Here is a 25,645-nt window from a genome sequence, read left to right on the forward strand (position 1 = left end):
TATAGGACACTTATCCACTCTTCCCTCTGTGAAAAGGCCTGGATGAGCACACAAACATGTACAGTGAGAATTTAGGGCTGAGATCCTGAACATATGTATTTGAAAATATGCTGCACTGAAATAAATGAGTCAATACCTAATAAATGTGTTCAAGCTCAGGGAGTCAATGTAATTAGGAAGGACTACCCAAAGTGCCTGAAAAAGAGGCACTAAAAGAGGTACTAAAAGAGTGGCTTGATAAAAAGGATGGCTGCTATCAAAGTCTTTTTAAACAATGATATGGGGGGAAAGACTATGTCACCCTTTTATTAAGGTTTTTTGGGTAAGAAAATGCCATTTTCAGATAGGGGAAATCAAAGGGGAATCATACAATTTTAATTAACCATAAAGAAGAAACAGCCAATTCATCCTTTTCTGATCTAAAATGTTGCTTCTGCATGTTTGGGACTGGGTGTCTCCAGTTATACCACGAAAACAATGCAAAGGCAGTTATGTTTGTGATCACAGAAGACAAGTTATTTTTAGGCCTCAATTAGAACTGAAACTTTGGTACAGAACACTGATTTCACGTGATTTTTAAAATTAATGACCTATTTCACCAATACATTATAGCCTGCAAACATCAAAAAACACACTACTGAACGCTTTTCCCTGTGGTTTAAAAATATCCCCTTAGTCAATATACATGCATGTGTCTGCACCATATGGTTCTGCCTAAATTTGTATAACACTTCCAAAGTGTACAGTGGTAGACTGCCAATTTTTAAAAGTATATTCTTGCCAACTACTAAAGTCACTTAAACTTGTTTTGTAATTTTCTAAAAGCAAGTGGTTGAATTAAAGCTTTTAAAATCAATCCTATATAATTTTAGATAGCCTTGATTGACTAAAAGTTAAGGATCATGTGTGATGGTTTAAGAATATCTGTCAGTCTAAATTCCCATGGAAGGCTAAACTGCTTTTATTGGAAATCTGATATTAGATGTTTCTGGAAATGCACAGATGCTATTGAAAGCAACAGCCCTATATCTCTTTCCTTTTCTCACCCACCACAACATCTCGTGAAATGCATAATGTGACATTACTGAACTCCAAGTTTCTCCATTCCTGATCCTCTTAACTAACTGCCATTTGCAGTGATGGGGAAATTCAGCTCAGTGGAATAGATCTCACAATCCACCACAGAGCCTTCCTCCAGTCTTCACTCAGTTTAGTAGCTCTTGTAAGATGGAGGAAAACTTCAAACATTGCCCTATTGAGTGGTAGGGTAGGGGCAGGATCCATCCCAATAATAGCTTGTGTGTTTTCTCCTAATATGGGAAAAATTAAGGAGAAACCACATGGCTGTTGATGTTTGTAGTAGCATTTTTAACATCTAGTTCTGGTTCAAGAGTTACAAAGTATCAAATTAATAGTGCAAGTGATCTGAAATCAGTGGTTAACGACACTACCAACGCCTCTATGTGCTACATCAGCCACTACTGCAAATCGAAGGAAGGAGAAAACTTGTTGCACAAGAATCAAGAATAGAAAATACACTGTTTATGTGGCATATTAAATGCACATTGGCACCCCTTTAGGCACCTAATATTTGACAGTAAACATTGTAGTGCTATTATAATTTTTAGATGTTAGAACAGGACAAGTGGGAGGCTACAAGAAATTGTGGGAGCATTACCCCCTCCCCTACTGTTTCCTTTTTTCATTCCTTGAAAGCCCACATAGTCTCTCCTCCTTTTCCATTTCCTTTTTTCCCACCAACCAGCCAATCTACTTTTATTTGGCCTCATCAGTTTTTCCTCCCTAGTGGCTTCTATCCAGGAAAACTATGATCCAGTATTTACTCCTAGGCTGGGCCCAGTTACAAAGTGGGGAACTTCCAAAAAATTTTGGAGGGCACCTCACTTACTGTTGTATTCTCCTCCTCACACTTTCCTATTTCCTGTCTACTGGCAACTCCCCTTTTCTTCACCTTTCCCTGCTGATCAACAGCAGCCAACCTATGAAAGCCATATAGTGTAGTGATTAGAGCTTCAGAATAGGATCTGGGAGATCCAGTTTTGAATCCCATCTTGCTATGGAAGCTCAGTAGGCGATTCTGAGCCAGCCTAACCTATCCCCTAGGGCTATTGTGAGGATTAAAAAAAGAGAAGAATAATGTAAGATGCTTTGGTCCACACTTTGGAGAAAGGTGAGGTATAAATGAAGAAAATAATAAACTCTGCTGAAGATGGGAGACAGATAAAAGGTTGGTAAAGGGCTAAAAAGGAGAGAATGATGCAGGGGAAAGGGGGAGGATATAGGGGTTGCCAGCGGGGGGGAGGGAGGGGGAGAGATATAGTGTGAGACGAGGGAGCAGGGGAAAGTGAGATGCCCCTTCACAAGTCGTTGAGGGCTCCCTGCCATGCAAGTAGGCTTGGCCCAGTTGCTGACAGAACAGAACTGGGCTATATGTTTCCTTAGTAGAGGCTGCTGGGGAACCCCATTGCAGAGGGTTGGACTTGATGGTCCTTGTGGTCTCTTCGAACTCCATGGCCGTTTCCGCATGGCCCTTTTATGGCGCCCTGGGGACGGCAAAAACGCCGTTCCCAGGGAGCCATTCGCACAGGCGGCGCTGCTGCAACGCAGCAGCGCTGACCTGGCTTCACTCCCCCTCCCCCAGGGCGGCGTCAGGCCGCCCCAAAAAACAACCCTTTAAAGGGTTGTTTTTGCCCCAACAGCATGTTCCTGCCGGCGCGGTGCGAACGGCACCGCCAGGAACATGCTGTTTCCCTTCCCTTTCCCACTCATCTTGTCCCCATCGTCGGCCTGCTGGCCTCCGAAGCCCCTCCCTCACTGTCCTCCGACCCCTGGTTGCGTGCGAACGGCCTCAGCCCCCACGCCGGCAGAATTCTTGCCGGCGTGGGGGCGCCTGGGGGGCCGTGCGGAAACGGCCCATGATTCTATGATGGGGGAAGAGGGAAAATTAAAGTCAAAAGGGAAAATAAATGTAGGTTGTCTGAAAAGGAGAAGAAAAAGGGAGAGGCTATAGGGGCTTTCAGGAAAGCGAAGAACAAAATACCAAGGGAGAGGAAAATGAAGTGCCTCCTCCTTGTTCTTGTTGGTTCTCTCTTGCTTTCTTCTGCAAGAAAGGGGGCTTTTATTGTTAATTATTTGTATGAATATGCCTTATTTTTATCTAGTGAAAAAGTATTTATTCAAAATTTCTAATAAACATTAGTGATCATTTGACATCTCAGCAAAATATACTTGCCCCCCCCCCCAAATACTGGTTATCCAGTTCCAATACTCTGTTTTATTAAAAATTTTAATTAAATAAAACAGTAAATACTTACTACTTGGCTTATATCATATCCCCAAGGAAGAAAAAGAACTCCTGTGTTATATTTTTCCCAGTGTGAAAACATAAAATTTAGTAACAGAACAATTAACGATAAATACATGGTCGACACAGGAACTCCACTTTTTCCATTATCACGGGAGCAGATTGAAAAAAATGAAAGGGGTAAAACTGAGGTAGCCCAACTGTCTAGGCCATGGTCAAACAGCTCTCCCAGGGGGGTACTGGACTGAGTCCTTCGAGCATGCTTTCCATCTATGGAATCTATAAAGAAACAAGAAATAATCTAAAGAATCTAGTTATTAAGGCAAATGACAAAAGTTAGTGAGATGTTTAACATTTTGGGTATCTAATTTGCTGTCTGAATTAAATCTGGGGTACATGCTTTCAAACTACTCTCAATTCTCATGGAGGCCAGAAGCTCAGAAGATTTCTTTTGAATTCTTCAGTCTTGCCAAAGCTGATAAAGGAACTGTGCATGTATACGTAATAGGCACATGCCTATATTTTATATTTAACAGAGAACCTACAAGTGGATTTGTACCAAGCTGTAGGGCCTCTATATTCCCTAGGCCAGGAGTCCCCAACCAGCCTGTGGGAACATTTGGAATTCTAATACAACATAGTGGGTTGCCACAACAAAATGGCTGTCACATATTGGCTACCGCAGGAGGCGCAGCCAGCCACAAAATGATTGCCACAGCTTAACGTCAGTAATACATCTACACTGTGTCGATCCTTGTCCTTTTTGGGCAGCAGCTTCCAAAGCAACATTTGGAAAAATCTGTACAGTCAATCAAATATCCAATAATTAATCAGAATTCTTGCTGGTCAAAAGCCCTATATGGCCACACCCACTTCCTAAAAACACTTGGCAGGCACCAGAAAACATGCTGGCAGGTGTTATGGTGCCCCTGGGCACCATCTTGGGGATCCCTTCTCTGATTTCTGCCTTTGATTCTTTTGTTACTTGTGTGGAATTGTCAGAATTATGCTTGTATTAATTATATTTGTTCTATTTTATAAGACAAATTAGTATATGTTTGATTTAACTTATAAAAGTTAGCCAAGTAGCAATGTCTATTTTACAATATCTGTTGGTTCTTTGTGTTAAGACAGTCCAATCAAATGTTTAGTATTTGCCTAAATTATAAACTGCCAATCAAAATCTATCACTGTTATAATGCAGAAGGAGGGGCAGTATGGGGTATTATAAAGTAACTTTATTTGTTTTACTCTGGGGGCGTGTGTGTGTGTGTGTGTGTGTGTGTGTGTGTGTGTGTGTGTGTGTACGTGTGTGTGTTTCCCCCAAACTTTGTGTTTGCAAATATAAAGTTTGATTTCATTAGACCAATCATTTGTCTGGAGATTTTTATTTCCAACGCTTGTGTGTGAATTAACGTATAGGCCAGTGGTTCTCAACCTTCCTAATGCCATGACACTTTAAAAAAAGTTCCTCATGTTGTGGTGACCCCCAACCTAACATTCATCCATTTTACAGATGCAGAACACTGATGCAGAGAGTCTTAGGCGACCCCTGTGAAAGGGTCGTTCGACCCCCAAAGGGGTCGCGACCCACAGGTTGAGAACTGCTAGTATAGGCTCTAATTTAACTTTTTCATTAAAGCTGAACCATGGTTCAGGTATGTAGCTCCTTGGTTGTGCATCACATTGGCTCTCCCAGCCCTCCCCACCCCCCAAACTAGTGGCTGTTTGTTATACTTTGTCTTGCCTTGAATTCTGCCCAGACCTTTTGGGCAGAACTTTTCTAGAAATCCTGCCCACAATTACCTCTCAAGTCCTGTTCTATTTGTGTCTCTATGAACTGCAAAAGATCATTTAACTGCTGAGCTCAATACAGATGTAATATTACTCTGAAGGTATCAGGCTGAACAAGCATGCAGTTCCTCTCCTAATACATTTCTCTATTATAATAAATAAATTTCTGTGCTCTCCATGTTACATTTGTCCATTGGTAACTCTGGTTAAAATACATGCATTGGTTCCCCAATAATCTTTCAGAACACTGATTAAACTCTCAGGCCTTGTCTAAGCCTTTACTCTCAGATAGTGTTACACGTGTACAGAGCTTAAATAGAAATATCTACAGGCTTAGAAATATCTACAGGCTTAGCTATGCAAGGTTTCTCAGCATACTTTACCTAAAGTGTAAGCCAAAAAGCAGGCAAAAGCACCAAACCCCCAAACCCATGTTGGAATCAACCCAGGACTGGATCCTGCACGAAAGAAAATGAAAATAACAGTTTAGCAACAGAAATGTGTATAAAACAAGTGTTCAGACATTAGCATATCCTTAAATAATTCAGATATTAATATTATTTCTGATACCACATTTAAGACACCTATATTAAAACCTGTATGTAAATATAAAGAACGGATTACAATTTATCTATCTGTTTTGAAGTTAAGATATATGTTCTGCCATTTATTACATTTCAGAGTTTGTAAAACTCACATCTACATTGTGCGGCAGATCTCATACTCACTAAGGAGGTGTAGGACCATTTCTTACTATAAAAGGGGGTGGGGTTCATATGAATGCTCCCCCATTCAGAAGTCCCTCTGTATAAAAAAACGGAATAGAAAACATTTAGCCTAGCTTTCTCCCTGACATACTATGTGAAGGGAGTGACTTTTTAAAACAATGGAATATGAGGTAAAGTCACTAGGGATGAATGGAGAAGACTGCTGGGCTTCCTGCCCCTCCCCCCATCCCCTTTGGGAGCTATGTTCTAGTCACAGTGTGCATAGCTCTCAAAAAGGAAAACCCACAATCCATCTGTAGTTGAGAGTTCTCACCACTAGCTCTAAATGTCACTTCTCATACAGGCAGGAGAGCAGATCATATTAAGGCTTAACATACATCTAACCAACTTACCTCCTAGCACTGGCGTTCCTGCCTAGGGACATGGGGTACCCCTTGTCCCCGGGCGCATCGATTGAGGTCACATGGGGGGCGCCAAAACATCCTCCTACATAGCGAGGGATTGAGCAAGCCCTAGAAAGCAGGCACTGAAGCAGCGGACTGCTCCCAGTGCCTATCGTAGCCCCGCCCACTCTGTACGGTGGCCTGGAGTGTCCAGGGGGCGGGGGAGAAGTCCCACTGGGCTTCCAGGAGCAGGACTGGGGAGCTCCGCCTCCCCTCCCTCTAACCCAGCATGCCTTATTCGCCTTAAATTAAGTGTGGCATTACTCAGAAGCCGGCAGCCGGGCGCCAGCAGGCACAGGAAAAGGCAAGCTGAGCAGGGAGCCCAGAAGCAGCAGCAGAACTGAAGATGATGCTGATGTTTGTTTGGTGAACCTTCAGATGGGGGGTGACTTGTGAGAGATTTACATGCTTAAAAGTTAATTCCCCTTGCACTGGCTTGGAGCTGTTTCTCAGGCTAGCAGCCTACCTCACAGGGTTGGTGTGAGGACACAATTAGGAAAGTGGTGGGGAGAGAGCCATGTATGTTTTGGAGGTGGGGAGAGAGCCATGTATGTTTTGGAGGTGATTTGTGAGAGATGATGCTGATGTTTGCTTGGTAAACCTTCAGATGGGGGGTGACTTGTGAGAGATTTACATGCTTAAAAGTTAATTCCCACTTGCACTGGCTTGGAGCTCTTTCTGAGGCTAACAACCTACCTCATAGGGTTGGTGTGAGGACACAATTAGGAAAGAGAGTTGGTGGGGATAAAGCCATGTATGTTTTGCTGGTGGTGGGAGGTGTTTTGTGAGCTGGTGCAAAAAATCATTGTTTGGTCGTTGTGGGGGAGGGTGGTCGTCCATACCTGGGGTGGGGGTTGGGGGGCACCAAACTCAGATTTTGTCCCCGGGCTCCAGTTTGCCTAGATTCGCCCCTGCCTCCTAGTGAACTGTGGATGTATGTCTCTGTGTGTGGAGTTTTGGCACTGAGAAGTATCCTCAAGCACCTAGAGTTATCTCCAAATACAACACTCACACAGAACAAAAGCCTTTGGATCACAAATCTGAAAAGCTTGAGAGCATCCCATCCCCTGCCAGCTACGTTATGCTATGTTAGCACAACAATTAAGATGTAAAAAGCCAAGTGTTACCTGATGCAGTGTAGTCCCAGTCATAAACAGCTAATATGAACCAGTGACTCAAAATCATCAAAAATCCTGTCAGGGTTAAAAGATTGGGAGCAATCCACAAAGGCACTATCTGTATAATGTAAAAGAGACAGAGAGAGAATACATTTGAGAACTAAAATATGTTGACCTGCAAACAGTTAATGTGTCATAGGAAGTTTTCATAATTTATACAGCAGAAATTATAAAAAGACTGCAGCACCACAGTGTGGTAACTTTAGGTGCAGCAGAGAACAGGGAGATAAGGAAGACTGAATAGCAGGTTTGAGACTCTGGTCTTATCCACACAGGATTTGTATGACATTTCCAGGTTGGAAATGAAACATTTGTCTGTGAAGTTATGCATTGTTTTTCCCCATTTGGGTTTGGAAACATTTGTAAAACACATTTTCTCTGTCTTTTTTAAAAACCCTTTTACAGTGTTTCTTTTCACTGAAACGTTTTGGAGCCAGCTTTCCTCACAGTGTGGCTGTATTTAAAATGTTTTATCTTTCTTGCTGATGTTTTCCATTCCTCTGTGCTATTGGCCAACTTCCCATTTGGCCATTTTTCATGCCCCTGACTTCTCCCCTTTCCCCTTCGTCTCTTTATTTTCATAATTTCATGTTATTTTTTTCTGTTTGGCTGAATCAATAAAGCATCAATTCAATGAACAAGGAAAAAACCAAACAAACCCTCGCAGTAGCCATGAAATGTTTGAAGGCGAGTGCAGACAAACTTGCTGGTAAAGGGGGGTGTCAAAAAGGTTCTGAAAATGTTCTAGGTGACATGTGTAGAAAAAGAATCCTTAAATGACAGAAAAGAAGGGCATAAATCCAAACTCCTCCTCTTCTTCTAAAGCTATAGAAATGTAAATATTTTGGCTTACCAGTGCTTTTACTCTCCAAATGCATGTATCTTCCTGATCAGTCATCAAATAATATTTCCTCAATTTTAAATTTAATGTTTATAATTACTCCAGAACAGCTTCCTTGAAAAATTAACTACTGAATATTTTGTGACTAATGCCAACACAAGTTCTGAATGTGAGAAAGCAATTTGAATGTTCGACAATCCAGCGCAAGAAGCTCTCTTTGAAACAATGTCAAGGAACTTGTAGGCTATACAAAAGCATGTTTAATGTATCTCCTGCTTAATTACAGAATTGGAATTCTTCCATAGTTGTATAATGACAAGTTGACAGTCATTAATACATTTGAAACTATATGTTTAGCCAAATAGCATGGTCACTGAGTCAAAGTTTGATTCACAGTTATTTTGTAAATATTAACATGAATGATTTTTCAAACGTTTTCACTTTAAAACCTGTCTATCAAACAGGCAAATATTTACCTGCTTCTTGACATCCTTTCCACACAATCCATTACCTGAATTGCATATATGTTTGATCATACTTTGGATTCAATGCCAACAACTGAACAATTTAAATAAGTTTTTTTCTTATATTCCGTTAAGTACTCTGAAAGACCCATTCTCAGCATCCATATATCAAATCAGCAACACATGTGGCACCTTTAAGGCAAAGCCCCCTATGCCACTGCTTGACTGGGACTGACCCTTTTACAGCCCAGGGTCTAACAACCTCTTGAGCCAGGAATGAGGACACAAGGGGATGAGGCACAATTAGGATGTGGCGTTGGCAGCACTTCCCACAATAATTGCTCAGATCGCATGAGTGCGGTCCACAGGGATGAAGTCTCCAAATAGGCTGGCCCCAGGACAGCACAGTGCCTTCATAAGGCAAGAGGAAGACAGCTGAAGAGGATACACCAGCTGAACGAAGCAGGGTTAGGAGAAAGATGAAGAAAAAGGCTGAAGGAAGTCTCCTTCCTTCTCAGTCTGAAGCCTGCGGGAAAATATACTGTATCCCTTACTGGCAAAAATCTGCTAGATTTAGGCATATCTTCTACATATCATATATAGACACTTTACCAGGGACACTTGACCAACCTGACAGTAACTCTTCCAGTGGCAAAGCCACAAGGGGGCAGGGTGTGTGTGTCGTGCACCGGGCGCACGCCTGAGGTGAAAAAATCGCCCCAGGCCCCTCTCCCTTCCCCCTGCAGCACCCCCGCGCACCCCCCTTCCCATATTTACCTTAGTTCCCTTTTCAGAACTTTTTCAGGCTTCAAAAGGCCTTGTTCTCAGTAAAAACGGCCTGAGGAACTACAGTTCCCAGGAGGCCCCTTAGCCGCGGGGGGCATAGGGGGCGGAAAATGTGGAATGCGCACCGGGCGCAGTTTGGCCCAGCTACGCCTCTGAACTCTTTCTCTGCTATTTCCAAATTCAGTTGTTTCTCCATTTATTTGCATATGATATATTTATTTCCTGTCCTGAAATAGTATATATTTGTAACAGAAGTGCTTTACCCAAGCTGTTGGCATAATCTACTATCCTCTCAAAGTTGACTAATACTGTTAATAATCTGCTGTCATTACTCCGTTGTATCCTCACAACAGATCAGGATGAGGACAGAAGCAAGAACTCAAGAGAGATCAGAAAATATAGATATGGAAAGCTGGAGGAAGGAAACAGCATATTTTCTTTCTCTCATTTTACACAACTTGTTCAAAACAGCTATGTCAAAACCAGTCATGAGTAATTAGGAAGCAACAGACATGAGAATGAGCCTAAAGACTACATAGTAATGTTGTCACCTGAGGAGAAAAATAAAATTTGCAATGTTAAATAGATCTCAGATTTCATTGACAGAATCGTGATAGCAATTTTCCATGTTTTAAAAATCTTCTGAGAATTTGGTGCCTAACAGTCTGGATTTTTAGTATAAAAATATAGCAATATTGAACATTCAGAAGTATGTCATGCCAGATCTTAGTCATTCACATACAAGGAAAGGATGGCTACCCAGTGTTTACAAAATGTAGCATACAAATGTCTTACTTCAATGTAAATTCATTTCAGACAGCAATATTTTTCCTGCATTGAAGGAAAATTGGGAAAAAAAGCTTCAGAGAAATGTGCTAAAATGGCCTATTGCTTTTGTGACAGTATCAGCATTTCTCTCTGGAGATTTTTACATGCTTAATTTCTGTTTTTCTTGGCTGTTGATCAATAAGCGCTGGAATCCATTTGGGAATTGGTTCACATGTTTGCCCTCCCTCTGCATTTTCACAGCTGTGGAGTCAGTTTATGTTCTTCTGCACATGCCTTTAAAAATTTGCATTTTGAAGGCAGAATGCTATTGTCGTTGGTGATGTCATCACAGAATCCCCCCCCCTTTTTAAGGCATTACAATACTGATATATCGCTAAGGGTTGTAACAGTAGGCTTAGCAAGTTTTTTAAATTCTTAGCTTTCATTCATAGCTTTTCATACCTGTCGAGAGATATAAGAGAAAAGGCATATCACACCAAGGGAAAGGGCTAAAAACGTACTTTAAAAAAATGAAAGTTGTGAATGCAGAGAACCTGTTGTTTTGATGGTTTCTAGCAATATACTGTTAATAAATAGAAAACAAAATAAAACCAACCATGGGGAAGCAGTTTGATGATGACTACAGTCCAGTCATCAAAGTGGGCTGGGAGTGGGTGGGATAAAGACAACCAATGAAAACATTTACACATGAGAAAAAAGGGGACTCAAATTGTTGTCTTAAAAAGATTGATGTAAGCAGTCTCAAAAGAATCAGAAAAAAATTGAGCGAGGGGTGGAAACGAAGTGAAAACTAAAGGGACATAAATGCATATGGAACTGATAAACTGAAGTAATATGGGGGCAGAACCAGAGGGGGGAAAACATGCAGAGAAGCCCCCTCCCCTGCTGTATTCTCTAAATGTTCTTTAAAAGAATTAATGGTACAAGATTTATTACAGGATGAGGACATAAATATTTTCCATGTCACTGTGACAAGGAATATGCAGGTCATTTAAAAGGTCAATAAGGAAGTTTATAGGTAACAATAAGGAAGTTTATAGGTAACAGTGTGAATCCATAACCTCAATATAACAGTCTTTATTAAACTGATATTCTGAATAAGAAAAATATAAACCTATAGGCAATATGCAAGCATTTTTTCAGTATTACTATCACACTCTGATGCACTTATGTGCTATTACTTCCCCCAAGATCAATACAAATGTTCAATTTTATTTTGAGTGTTATTGACTATGGTTTTTCTCCAACAACCGTAAATCTCAGAGAAAGCAATTATATTTTTGTAAAAAAAAAACCTTTCAAATACTTTTGCACATCTGAGATTTTAATTTGTTCTTCTGTGATCATGGTAGTGGTTTTTATTTTCATCTTCTTAAGGAAAATCGTGCTCCTTAGAGCAAATACTTCCAAGAGAGCAGACACAACTTACTTATCGTATTTTACAAGAAAAACAAATTATACACACAATGGTTTTCAATATCTTCCAGCCCTAGATAAAGAGTGTGTTGAAAGATAATGTCATTTTTATCAAGATTTGAACAGCTAGCTGAAATACTGGTGTATAAAAAACCCTCCAAATTCTTTGCATTCTAAGCTTTTAAATGCTTTGTATGTGCTTTTAAAAACAGTAGTACTGAACAATGTCTTTAACCAAAAATCAAAATTTTGCATACAAGGACAAGGCTTAAAATTCTCTTTTCTTCTTTCCTCTTTGCAAACACGTTCTCCTGCTGTTACCAAGGAACGGGAAAGCATCCTGTTTTGTTTGAGACACTCATAATGTGCAAACCAGAGACTCTGTATTGCAGACACGATGTTCAGGTAAAAATCCCTATAGTTTCTGGGGTCTCACAATATATAAAGTATAATGTTTCTGGGTGCCAAAACAATAACCAAAAGAATGAAGAGTAGTTCCAACAACTTTAATCTAAGAGGCAACTCCAAAAAGTTCAGGAAAGTACTCTTATCTAACTAAACTGCCTATATGAACTAGTGACCTTAGGGAAGGTCTTCAAATTAATACACTAGACTAGCATAAGGGAACTTCATGAATTTATAAATTTTATCATAACACAAAGAGGGATGAAAATCCCCCATTTCATTTTCCCCATCCTGCATCTTCCCATGTCTGTTCTCCTAATCTAGGCTGATCCATGCCAAGAGGCTGATGGATCTAGAGTATTCCTGACATATCTTGGGATTTTCCATTCAGCATAGTTGGTGCTCTTGTTACAGCCCTGGTTGACCTGAGGAATGCGAGATGACCATGGATTCTGAAATGCCCCTTGGTTTATTGAAGAGCTGCAGATTATTTTATTTTTATTTATTTATCAGTCTTATAGACCGCCTAACCCCTGAAGGGCTCTGAAATTATGAAATGGTTCAGCAGATGCTTAGAGCAGAAGTGGAGAAAAACTTGAAAGGAATGTGACTGAACACAGCTGAGAGTACATTATTTTGCCTACTTTGAAATAATTCTATGTGATTCTAGACTGTTTCTCATCCCCAAGGCATTTATTATATAGAGTCATCTTATCCCCTATGCTATTTAACATCGACATGGAAATTTCGAGTGAGGTGCCATCAATATGCAGATGACAGTGCATATTGTGACTATTTCTTCTTAACCACTAAGCCAGGTGGTTCTGTGAAATTCCTAAGTTGGTGGATGGAGAAGGCAATGGGATATAGGCCAATAAACTTACGCTCAGTCCACAAAAGAATTAGCTGCTGTTTGTCAATGCAGAAGTTGCTTGGGAACTGAGGATCCAACCTCTCTGGAAGGGCTTGCACTCCCCCTGAAGGAGCAGGCTCATTGCTCAGGACTGTTCCTAGATCCTGGCCTATGGAGGCTCAGGTCTCCTACATGGCACATAGTGCCTTCTATCAGGTCTGACTGGCCCACTAGCTACAGCTGTCCCTCAAAAAGTGTGAACTGGCCACATTAGTCCTTGCTCTGATCACATTACAATTAGATTACTGTAAAGTGTGCTATGTGGTTCAGAAACTTCAACTGGAAAGTGGAGTAGCCACGCTTTTGTAAGGAGCTGGTCACAGGAAAAATATTGCTCCTGTGCTGAAAGATATGCACTGGCTACCCATATGTTTCCAGGCACAATTCAAAGTGTTGCCACTTACCTTTAAAGGCCCTAAAGGGCTGTCAGCCAGAGTAACTGAAAGGCCACCTCCTCTAATACTATCTAGTCTTCCAGTTAAGATCTACCTCTCAAGTTCTGACCTCTGTACCCCTTCCTTCAGAGGTGAGGCAGGTAACAATTACAGACAAGGCATTTTCCATGGTAGAACCTCCCTTTTGTAATGCCCTCCCCCTTGAAACTTGCCTGGTGCCTACTATATACACTGGCATAATGCCCATTGGGCAAGGTGGGCAGCTGCCCAGGGCATCACCTTGTGGGGGGCATCAAAATGCTGGGTTCGTTTTTGCGTATTTTAGTCGTTTTCCATTTTTTGCCTGCAGGGGGCGCGGTTTTTAGGCTAGCGGCACCAAATTATCAGCGTATCATCAGGAGACTGCCCTTATGCTACCCCCCAAGTTTGGTGAGGTTTGGTTCAGGGAGTCCAAAGTTATGGACTCCCAAAGGGGGTGCCCCTATCCCCCATTGTTTCCAATGGGAGCTAATAGGAGATGGGGGCTACAGTTTTGAGGGTCCATAACTTTGGCCCCTGAACCAAACTGCACCAAACTTGGGGGGTATCATTAGGGGAGCAATCTCTGATGAGACCCTGAAAGTTTTGAGACTGTGCCTTCAGAAATGTGCCCTTTAAGCCTGCAACGGCCCCATTGACAGCACTGCAGAAAAATCAATGCAGAACCAAGATTCTTTGGAGGCAGGGAATTTCTAGGATGTTCCTGCAGGGGGTGCATTTTTGGATGTATCAGCACCAAAATTTCAGGGTATCATCTGGAGATGATGGCACCCCCCAAGTTTGGTGCAGCTTGGTTCAGGGGGGCCAAAGTTATGGACCCTCAAAACTGTAGCCCCCATCTCCTATTAGCTCCCATTGGAAACAATGGGGGATGGGGCACCCCCTTTGGGAGTCCATAACTTTGGACTCCTTGAGCCAAACCTCACCAAACTTGGGGAGTAGCATAAGGACAGTCTCCTGATGATATGCTGAAATTATGGTGCTTATATGTCTAAAAATGCACCTCCTGCAGGCACCAATGTCCTGGTGCAAAAAGAAATTTGGTCGTGGTTTTGCTGTCTCATGGGCCCTGACCAGGTGGAAAGGCAGCAAAAATTGTTCAAAATAAAAAATAAATGTCTAACTGCTTGTGTATCATATGGTCATTTTTAATTGTAAGACACTTTGAACAGGACTCTGAAGAGCTGGCATAGAAATATTGTAAATAATAAGTAAATCCCCCCCCCCACTTCTATCTATCTAAAAGAGCTGTTTTGTACAGTATCCTATTAAAATTATAATGTAATTTAAATAATAATTATAGTGATGGTTTTTATATTCTGATTTTCATTCACTGTTACAAAACAGCCAGTCATCTAAACAAAAGATGTCATAGAATCATATTCAAAGCATTATTTAATTATCCTCAATTGAGGAAGAATCTTACCTTTACAATTCTGTTCCATAATGGCTGCATAATATATACAGATAACGGGTTTGAATCCACAGCTCTGTACTGCAAGCAAAACACATATGCATTAAAACAGAACATTTTCAAACATTGAGTTTGCTTGATGTGAAGAAAGTGATATTTTAATGTGAATGTTGTGTGGTTTCTGGTCTATATGGCAGTGCTCTAAGTAGCATTTTCTCTTGACGTTTCGCCTGCATCTGTGGCTGGCATCTTCAGAGGATCTGATGGTAGTAAAGCAAATGGAGTATATATACCTATGGAATGTCCAAGGTGGGAGAAAGAACCATTTGCCTTTTAACAAGTGTAAAGGATGCAATTAGTAAGCTTGATTTGCATGTGGTGTACATGTGTTTTTGATTAGTATGTTTGCCATGGTCACTTCAATTTTGGTTTTGTTTACAATATATCAGTGTAAATGACTTTTTAAAAATAGGTGGGTTTCCCCCCCTAAAAATAGAGCTTTACATTTACTGTTTAAAAAATAGCAATTCATAGTAATGGAAATATTATACAACCACAATAATGTGAAAAGCAATCTAATTTATACATCTTCCATATTCAGACAATCAAGAACACAACAACATATTCAAATTGATTCACTATTACCTTAACAGATAATATATTTTGTTAAACATTTCTTAGCTAGCTTCACAAAAAACAACCTTTCTATGATGTATTTGTTCCTGTATTATTATTTTTCTTTTTGGAATTGCCATTAACCAAAATTAGAAAGAGGTTAGGAACAGCTGTCATGTTTTGTCATAAAGTTAGAATGAAAATGTAAGCATCTTTTGTACTAATCTCACAAATTATTATTATTATATTTATCTTCTGCTCTCCTGCTGCCAAAGCAGGGTTCACAGTGGTTCACAATAAAAACACTACATTAATAGTTTACAAGCAAATAACAATAAAATATATGATTTACATTAAAAGTATATAATAAATCCATAATAGTGGTGCCTGAATAATTGACAATTTCCCATTTTCTAAACAACATCCAAGTTAGACTAATCAGAGGCATAAGAATATATGTAACAGTCTGGTTGTGGACCTAAAAGAGAGGGGAGGCTACAAAAGGGAACTGGCAGGAAAAGAAGAAGGAGGAAGGTTTGGGGAGTCTCAGCCAGCAATAAAGATCCCTATAGATGTAAAACAATAGTTGTCTTCAACCACAGCCCTGGCAGAATATGTCTTACAGGCTCTAACTGAGAGAGGATCATTAAGGCCTGGGTCTCCTTGAACAGAGAGTTTCACCAGGCAGAGGCCATAGCTGAAAATTTTATGGCTGTGGTTGAGGACAATTGGATGAGCTTTGGACTGGGGACCACCAGAAGATTGTCTAAGAAAACGCACAAGATTCTCTGGGAGGTTTACAGGTGGTTCTGAATTATGAAGATCCGAGACAGAGCTTTGAATGTAAAGATCAGTACTTTGAACTTGGTCTGAAAATTGATCCAAAGCCAGTGCAGCTGGAGAAGCATAAGTTGGATATGTGCCCTCCAGGGGACACCTGTTAAGAACCATTCAGCTGTTTTCTATAACAACTGTAACTTCTGGAGCAACTTCAGGGGTAGCCCTACATAGAGGAAGTTACAGTAATCTAGTCTGGAGCAGTGGCGCAGGGGGGTCAAATGGTGCCCTGGGCAAAATGGTGGGCCTGCCCACCCGCCCCACTTACCAAAGAGCAGCTGGCTGAAAAAGCAGTCTGGCTTAGCCCTCCAGGTTGCTCCAGGCTTCTGCCAGGCCTGAGGGATGGGTGATTTTCTGCTCCCCCATGTGACGCCAATGGCACGTACCTGGGGCAGGGCCACCACCACACACCCCCACACCCCGTGGTAGCTATGCAACTGGTCTGCAGGCAACTGTTGCATGACAAAATGTCTGGTGCAAGCTGAGGGTGAAACTGACCAGTGGTCAAAACATTTGGGCAGGAACAATAAGTTACCTCCTGAGCTCTGCATTCCACACAGTCATGCAGGACATGTCTTGCAGGCGGCTTAGGGGGGAAAAGTGCTTTTGAAGCATTCTCCAAAAATGACACCTTGAGCTAAAATACATATATACATACTAGGGTGTCCTGAGGATCTCTTTGGAAGAAAGCTGTGTGGATGCCTTCCCAGGATGCCTTTTTTAGAGTCCCCAGGATGTCTTATTTAGGCTGTGTGGAACAGACTATCCTTAGCAGAGATACACCCTTCTAACCCCCTAATTTAAATTAATTTAAAAGAAAATAGCAACTTTAATTTGGGGGGAAATTATTCCTTGTTAGTTTATTTGAGTGTCTGTTATTCTCTGCAGGGCTAGCTGAACTCAAATGGAACAGCAGATATGAGAAAGCATCTAATGAGTTTGACTTCAACAAGTAGAATTTTCAAAAGTCAAATTCTTATGTTTCTCTAGAAGCTGCTAGAAGTAGACATTTTGTTGCTGGAAGAAGGAAGGCATGGATCTCAGTTAATTTTATCAATATTTTAAAGACACAATTCTGATACCTGGAAAGGGGAGGGGTCAAGAAGATAAATGCAGTAGGTCAGTGGCCGAACCCAAGGAACCAAAGAGTAGAGTCCAGAAAATCAGCTGTAAAGGAATAACATCTGTATGCCTGGGGCACATCCCAGTGGTAAAACAGGTAGAAACTGGGCTCTTGTGCAGAGCCAAATAGTAAAGGTGGCATGTCCAAGCATCTACGTGGAGCACCCAAAATCTTCCATTCATCTAAGACAAACAACTAATCTTGTACATTAGTTTCCTGCCACAAAACAATAGCACAATTACAAAATCAAAAGTGTAACTATGTCATAATCAGAAAGCAAGAACTAAAGGTTAATCCAGAGCAGATAGCTCAAGCAGGGGAACTCTGTTGAAGATTCCATGTCTTGTCTTGGATATACATGTAGTGCATTACTAAGGAATCAAGCTTTTACAGGAAACTGTAGAAAACATTTGTCTTATTTTGTAAATGGGGTAGAATGAGGTGGAGAAGCGATTTTATACTGCAGTTAACTACTACATTGTCAGTCTGCTGTTCTGCTTGCAGCAGTTTAGAAGCTAGTCCTCTCATGGGATGGATCAAGTTATCTAGCAGGATATCTCCCTTATTATTTCTAAAATTGCCTCCTACCTCTTTCATTGCAAATCTGCCTTTTCCCCCTTCCCTCCAGCTTGTCCATTCCTCACATCAACAGAAGATTGGGGAGAAATTGGAAGACGACCATTGGTGATGGTGTTTTATCACTTCTGGGAAATCCCAAAGTGATGTCACACCTCTAGCAATTGGTGGAAAATCTATAGTAAAACAGAATTTCCAGTGATACTTAAAGAGGATGGATGTCACTTCTGGGTCCCCTCCAGAAGGGATGTCACACTGTTGGCTTAATTGCCATTTTTATTTGATTTTTCTTTCACCATTGTTTTGAGAAGAAGTGAGAAATGGTAGCTTTAAGAATGGGATCCCATGCTCCCAATGGGAGCTGGTAAGCCTGTTCTCACTTGGTCTGATGTCCAGCATCTATCACTAAAATATAGGAAGCACAGTGCAATTTATATAAGTTAAGCAGGTGAATTTCAAGTGACATTGCAGGTAGAAAGCACATGAGCACTGAATTTTGCCTTACATGCCTGTTTTCATGTTTGGTATGTATGTATACTTATTGACAAATACACTTGCAGCTAATTACACAAGACCAATGAGAACAAAGCACTAGTTCCATAAGAAATATACAGGCAAATTTGCCTCATTCAACATCGGCATAATGTAACTTGATTATAGACATGCTATCAAATCTCTCTTGAAAGAAAATGGACCATTATAGAAAATAATGTATAAAACCATGTAGAAAGAGCCACCATGGCACAAAATAGGTTAAGAAAATCAATATCCTATAGTGACAGTCACTATTTTAGATGTTAATTATGTATGAAATGATGTTAAAATAAGATAATAACATAAAAATAGATATTTACTTAAAGGACAACATTATAAATACTGCAGGTACAACATTATCTCAGGCACAGCGGCAGACCAAAATGTGGTTTAATATCTATTTTTGAAGGCAAACGTGCTCTGTAATTGCTATGATGAAATTAAGCCAGAAAAATCCTTTTTAGTCTTGTGACTTCCTGCTACTAATGTAGTAGTTTTAAAACAGAAGTGATGACTACTCATTTTTAGTTTTTTATTTTAATGGATCCAAACAACAATTAGATGTTTATAATGTTTAACCTGTTCTTCCAGTTTAGAAAAACAAGGCAATTTATAAAAAGTAATACAAAAACATATTGACTAATATTGTTATTGACTAATATTGACTAATATTATTATTTTATTGACTAATTTTATTAGTCAATTATTATATTGACTAATATTGTTATTTGTCAATTATGTTGACTAATATCATTGTATTGTTCTAAGAGTTAAATAGCAGAAACCAGAGCTTTTAAAATTGTTTAAATAGGTAAATAAAATTAATAAATAATAGGGAAATACAAATTAGTTTTACATAAGTTACGTTAAGTCATTTTTTTTTATTACTATTCCCTATTCAATTTTTGGGGGTTGTTTCAGTTATAAACACAAATGACTGGGGGTTTTCTGGGGGACAACACATGTAGAATTTGCACCAAGTGATCCTGTGACAAATTTCAGCTACACAGGATTATATTTTTCCGATTTTATTTATTTTACTGTCAAGGCAACCCTGGTGGATTTTCAAGGAAAGGGGCATTTAGAAGTGGTTTGCCATTGCCTGCCTCCATATCGCAACCCTGGTATTCCTTGGAGGTCTCCGATCCTAATATTGGCCAAGGTGACCCTGCTTATTGATCTGACAAGATCAGGCTAGCCTAGTCTACCCAGGTCAGGGCTCCCTGTTTTATAGGCAATTCAAATTCTTACCTGCACAATAGACACAGGAAGGCATGGACTGGCAAGTGAATTAATTACTTCTGCTTTGCCCAAGATTGTTTGACCACTTCTTGCCTGCTACTCTAGAGCTTTAAGCATTTTTTTCCTCCCAGCCAGACTCCAATTCAGGAAATTCGTTGAGAAGGGGGACGCGCTTCAAGCCCCACAGTAGGGCAGGAGAAAGAGCTACATTTAGCTCGCCTTGGTAGCATCTTCCAGTTATTTAAAAAAAGAATACTCTCACATCACTGCTTTCATTACACTGAGGTTTGTCTTTTTCCCAGTAACCTAATAAGAGATGACAACTATGATAGTATGATGTGCATTAGGATGTGCGTGGCTACTTGGTGATGATGATACTAAACATATTTAGAAATCCCATAAATTGATCCGCATTGAACTCGTATGGATCTCATTGGGTCAGAGATGTCATCTCATGGTGAAAAGAGCACTGACTTTGCCTCTATCCCAGTTTGCAGCTGCTTCTTTCTAGAAAGTACAATTAAAATATTTCCTGAAGGTGTGTCACCTATCTCATGTGTCATACAGCACATATGCATGTTAGGAACTGCATGTATAAACCACCATGCCCACATAACATCTAACGTGTGGACATTGAGAGTTTCAAGACGGGTAGGGCAAAACCTTAATTTTCCTTATGCATAGCTAATGTCACATGCCTAGTGTTCAGCTCTGACATAGATTTGAGAACATTAAAGCTTCTGGATTCAGTTTCCTCTCTGCACTAACTGCATGAATTAACCATTCCAATAAGACTGCTCTTCCTCCCCACTATAAATTTCCCATGTGTTTGGTAGCATGTATAATTGATTACAGGAATAAATCCATAGCCAGTATAATCAGCTCCAGTTGGAATAACTCCCACTGTCTTCCCATAATTTACTTCCAAACAGGAATATAAATCCATGGATACTTGTTGGGTGTGTATATATATTAGCAGAGTAGACCAGAAGAGGCAGATTCCCAGTTGCTTTTTATATATGAGTTTACTAACTATAAAGGGAGGGTAACATGGAGATAAAATAAGAAATCCTTTATCTCCTGTTACACATCTACATTACTGTATGTTTGGTATGTTTGGTTACATCTTGGTGCCTATCTACTGCCTCGTGCTCATGGTCGTGGTGGTGTCATGCCTGCTTAAACAAAGAAACAGAGTTAACTTTATAACTTCAGATATACGTGCTCACTATCAGGCCCTTTCCGCACGGGCCAATTAAACCAGGATAAACCCGGTAAAAAACTCGGGTTGGGGGGAACTTTGCATGGATCCCGATCCTAATGTGGATCCACTATGGTCCCCCCCCCCTCCAACTGGGTTTTTTTGGACAATCACATTATGTGTGACTCTCGGAAACCCTTCTCTGGCTCCCATCTGCGGAGCCACACAGGAGAAACAGGCCGTATCATGGCCCAGGGGTGGGGATCGGTCCTGCTTGTGCTGTGCTTCGCAGGCAGGCAGGCAAGTAAACAAAAAGTGCCTCTGTGCGAAGGCACGCACCCCTGTCGATGCCACGGGACAGCCAGCCATGCAAAGGTCCCGGGGCTATGCCGGGTTCATTAATCCTGGTTGTAACCCACTCAGAATTTGCTGTGCAGAAAGGGCCTCATTTAAGCAATGGCTATCTAACTGACCAATAGCTAATCAATAGATCAGGTCATAAACAGTGACTTCAGCAACTTATTTACATACAGTTAACCCTTTTATAACTTGAGTTGTGACAGACACTTGCAAAATCCCAACAATACTAGGTGCACTTTATTACTTTAAATTATTAAAGTCCACAGTATGAGCTGACAAAACTATCTCTAAAGGCAATCTATAAACAGCAAGCACTTATTTCAAATTGATTTTCCTGTGATAGTACTTAGAACTCACTGCTATAACATCTTGCATATCCACTCTCTGCTTTCCTCCTGATACAGGCTTATCAGCAGTCTGGTGCTGAGAAGCTATTATTTAAACTGTGATGGCACTCTCCAGGCCCTACCTGGACATTGGCAATCCGCTGATAAACAACTTTCAGTATAGAAGCAGTTGCACACTATTCCCATGTGACAGAAGGTGAGTAAAAGCTACTACAAATGTTTCAAATTCTTGCCAAACTGACTAATTTCATCAATAGAACAGAACATACTTAAAGAGAAATGGGAGCCATATTTTAAGTGTTATATAACAGAAAGATTTACTTAGGCATATACACAGTCATTTATGATGTTAGAGTTCACATATCTGAAAACATTGTGCATATCCATACAATTTTAAGTTAAGAATATATACTATTTCCAATATCTTGATTAGAGTAAGGATTTCTTAAAACAGCATAATATTTTTATGTATATAAAATTATATGTATGTGTCTATCAGCTTAAAAAAATGAGAAAATTAGACCATTTAAATTATTAACAATCAAAGTTGTTTTTATTCAATATACTAGTTAATAAGTTTATTTTTATCACAATTATTACAAAACTTATAAGATTATAAATGCAGATCCATGTAATGTCTACTTAATTTTCATTTTCAAATTTTTCTTCCTTTCTGTATTTTTTCCCCAGATAAAATAAAAATTATTTTTAAAACATGTTTTAGATGCATTATTGTTCAGGAATAACCATTAACAGTGTGGGTAGATTATATATTTATTTTATTAATTATTTGTTTATGTTATTTATAGTCTACCTTTCTCACTTGAACTCAAGGTAAATTACACAGAGTGTACTATCAGTAGGATGGGATATTCAATAAACAGTGAAACAGGATTAGGGTTGCAGAACCAACCAGAAATATAAAAACATTACTGAAGCAAAGAATTAACTTTGTGTTTATACCCTGTTGATATATCAATAAAGGTATTGTTGATGATAATAATGCAAAAAAATTATTTATTTATTCATAGTTTTTTTTTTTACCCCGCCTATCTCCAAAGGGCTCAGGGCGGCAAACAACATAATGAAACAATATTACAATTAAAACAATAATAAATACATTAAAACAATTTATACAATACATATGACTTACATTGTAAGGATCCTATGTAAATTACATAGTAGGATCCTAATTTCAGCAAGCTATACATAGTAATATAGGCCACACTCCCTAATAATTTATCCAAGTCACAATGTAAATAATTTAGCAAGCCTATTGCTTGCAAGCCTATTGCCTGTCTAGAAAAGTCCTCTTGTATATTTCAGTTTTACATAGCTTGTAAAAAGCCTGACCTTCTGAGGTAGGCTACTGCACAAAGTAGAGGTCACAACAGAGAAGGCATGCATATGGGCAGTTATTAATTTTGCCCATTTGCAGATTGGTACCATCAGAAGGCCTTGCTCAGATGAGCAAAGCTATTGTGGCAGAGCATAGGGGAGATGCTGTTTTGGAGATTTGTGTTCCCAAGGTCATGAAGGCCTTATATGTGATCGCTAATATCTTAAATTGAGCCTGTTTACTGATGGGCAGCTAGTGGACTGTTTGCAGAATGGGAGCAATATACGGGCTCCAGCTTGCTCCAGATAATAGCTGAGCCATGGCTTTCTACCAGCTGGGGGTTCCCATCTTGACAGGAGACCAATGTACAGCACATTACAGTAGCCTAGTCTTGAGGTTACTGTGGTGCGGATCCAGGCGATCAGATCAGTTGAACCAAAGTAAGTGGTCATCTTTTGGGCTAGGCTGAGATGGAATGAAGTCTTTTCTGCAGCTGCATTAACTTGCATCTCCAGTAATAACACTTTGTCTAGCATAACCCCAAAGCTCTTAACTGATTCATCAAAGGTCAGCTGAAGTCCAACAGAAGTGGGGATCACAATTTCCTTCAAGATCTCTGCTTTCCCCCGCATTACCTCTGTCTTTTCAGGGTTCAAACTCAATTTGATCACTCTTCAACAATTTACCACAGCAGCCAGGCAGTATTCAAGACCTCTACTGCATTACGAGCAGATTTGAATAGGGATATATAGAGCCAGTGGTGTAGCACCAAGGGGATGGGAGGGTGTGTGACGCACTGGGCGCACACTGGTGCAGGGGTGTGGCGGGAGTGTGGAAGGAGCGTTCCCTGGCCCTGTATATAGCTGAGTATCACCTACATAGTGATGATGACCAACACCAAAGCTATGAATGATTTGTCTCAAGAACTTCATGTAGATATTTATTTATTTATTAAATTTATATCCTGCCCTTCCTGACCAAGGCCAGGCTCAGGGCGGTGAACATACATATTAAAAAACATTCCATAAAAATATTTAAAATGAGCTCATGGACACCTGACCAAATTTAAATGGAAGGAAGCCTCCTTATATTGGAAGAAGGATTTAAACTCTGAGACAAAATGAAAGATGATATATAAATATTTAAATGAATATAAAGTTTCCTCAGTTGAATAGTAGGATAGGGACAGGAACCACCAAACTGAGAGTTCAGACCTGCACATATAAATCCCTACCTTTTTCATTGTTAAACAGTTATATAATAAAAGGGTGAAATTCATATGCTCAGTTTCTTGGAAGTTAGCCCCAGTAAACAGAATAGGACTTACTTTCAATTAAGCATGCATGGAATTCAGCTGTAAAGCAAATCAGGGAGTCTTTGACCGAAGTGAGAATCTTTAATTCTCTTCTGTCTCCCCTTGCCTCTCCCATCCACTTTGATCCTGCTCCTTCCCTATGGCTCATTCCGCATGGGTCAAAAACAGTGGTGTGAAAATGGTATAAACCCTTTTATACTGTTTTAAACTCATTTACACTATTTTCACACCGTTTTCACACCGCTGTTTTTGGCCCATGTGGAATGTGGAACCTGGTGTTCTCTACATAGCCCATGATTACACCAGCATCTTTCCTGACACATGACAGTCTGTTTCATTTAGTTTGCTTATTTCCATCCCAGTCTTAATGCTTCTTCCTATGTGGAAGGAATCTTAAATATTTGAAACAGAGCGCACAATTATTTATCTACTTTCCCATTTTTCATACATTTATGCACACATACATACACACATACCAGTAGGTATTTTAAATGTAAATAATTGCTAAACAGAAAGTTTTCAGGGTTCCACAGTGTTCCAAGGCTAGCTGACCCAAGGAGACTGTGCAATCCCAAGAGCGCTTTCCTGGAAGTAAAGCACATTAAACAGATTTGAGTAGGATTCTGAGGAGACCTGTGTGGGATTGTGCCCTAAGCCTCCAGTGTGTCAGACAACTCGATGCACAGCCTTTTTCCTTCCTGTGAGGACCAGGAAAATGCTTCACTTGCCATTTGAGTTCCCTTTATGTTTGTAATGCTGAATAAAGGAGATTAAATCTAACGTCTCTTATTAATTCTACAGAATTCTAATATTTTTAAAGTAATTGTACTTGCTGTGAGTAAAATGCAGGGCGTATCTGCAGTGGGAACATGGGGTCACCCATGTTCTCGGGCGCATGCCTTCTGGTCATGTGGGGGGCACCAGGCACACCCCCACATCACCAAATGCCACCAAGACCCAGCCCCCGCCTCCATGCCAAGGGGGGCTCGGGGGCATAGTCCTGCCCCCCCCGAGCCCCACCCCCAGCCTGCATGGAGGTTGGGGCATGGCTTTGCTCCCGAGCCCCGCTGTTCCTGCTTTTGAGCCTGCATGGAGCGGGGCAGAGCTCGGGGCATAGCCCCGCTACTCTAGCCCCTGGCTTGCATGGCGGTCAGGGATGTGGCCCCATCCTGAGATCCGCCCCCCCGTGGAGTCTCAAAAAAGCAGGGAGGGGGCCGGGTTGGGCC

At 40.4% G+C, this 25,645-nt stretch overlaps 1 protein-coding gene across 1 annotated transcript in view; it reads right to left on the reverse strand.

Annotated features, from left to right (window-relative positions):
* The window catches only part of LOC125439339 (ethanolaminephosphotransferase 1-like), a 44,963-nt gene that overhangs the window by 14,622 nt on the left and 4,696 nt on the right, over positions 1-25,645 (reverse strand). Inside the window, exons 2-5 of the mRNA XM_048508401.1 lie at positions 14,943-15,011; positions 7,418-7,526; positions 5,503-5,577; positions 3,336-3,604 (exon numbers count right to left, since the gene is read on the reverse strand). Coding sequence (XP_048364358.1) covers positions 3,336-3,604; positions 5,503-5,577; positions 7,418-7,526; positions 14,943-15,011 — 522 coding nt within the window. The remainder of the gene's footprint in view (positions 1-3,335; positions 3,605-5,502; positions 5,578-7,417; positions 7,527-14,942; positions 15,012-25,645) is intronic.

This window comes from Sphaerodactylus townsendi, linkage group LG09 (genome assembly GCF_021028975.2).
Source record: "Sphaerodactylus townsendi isolate TG3544 linkage group LG09, MPM_Stown_v2.3, whole genome shotgun sequence".
NCBI classification, from domain to species: Eukaryota; Metazoa; Chordata; class Lepidosauria; order Squamata; family Sphaerodactylidae; genus Sphaerodactylus; species Sphaerodactylus townsendi.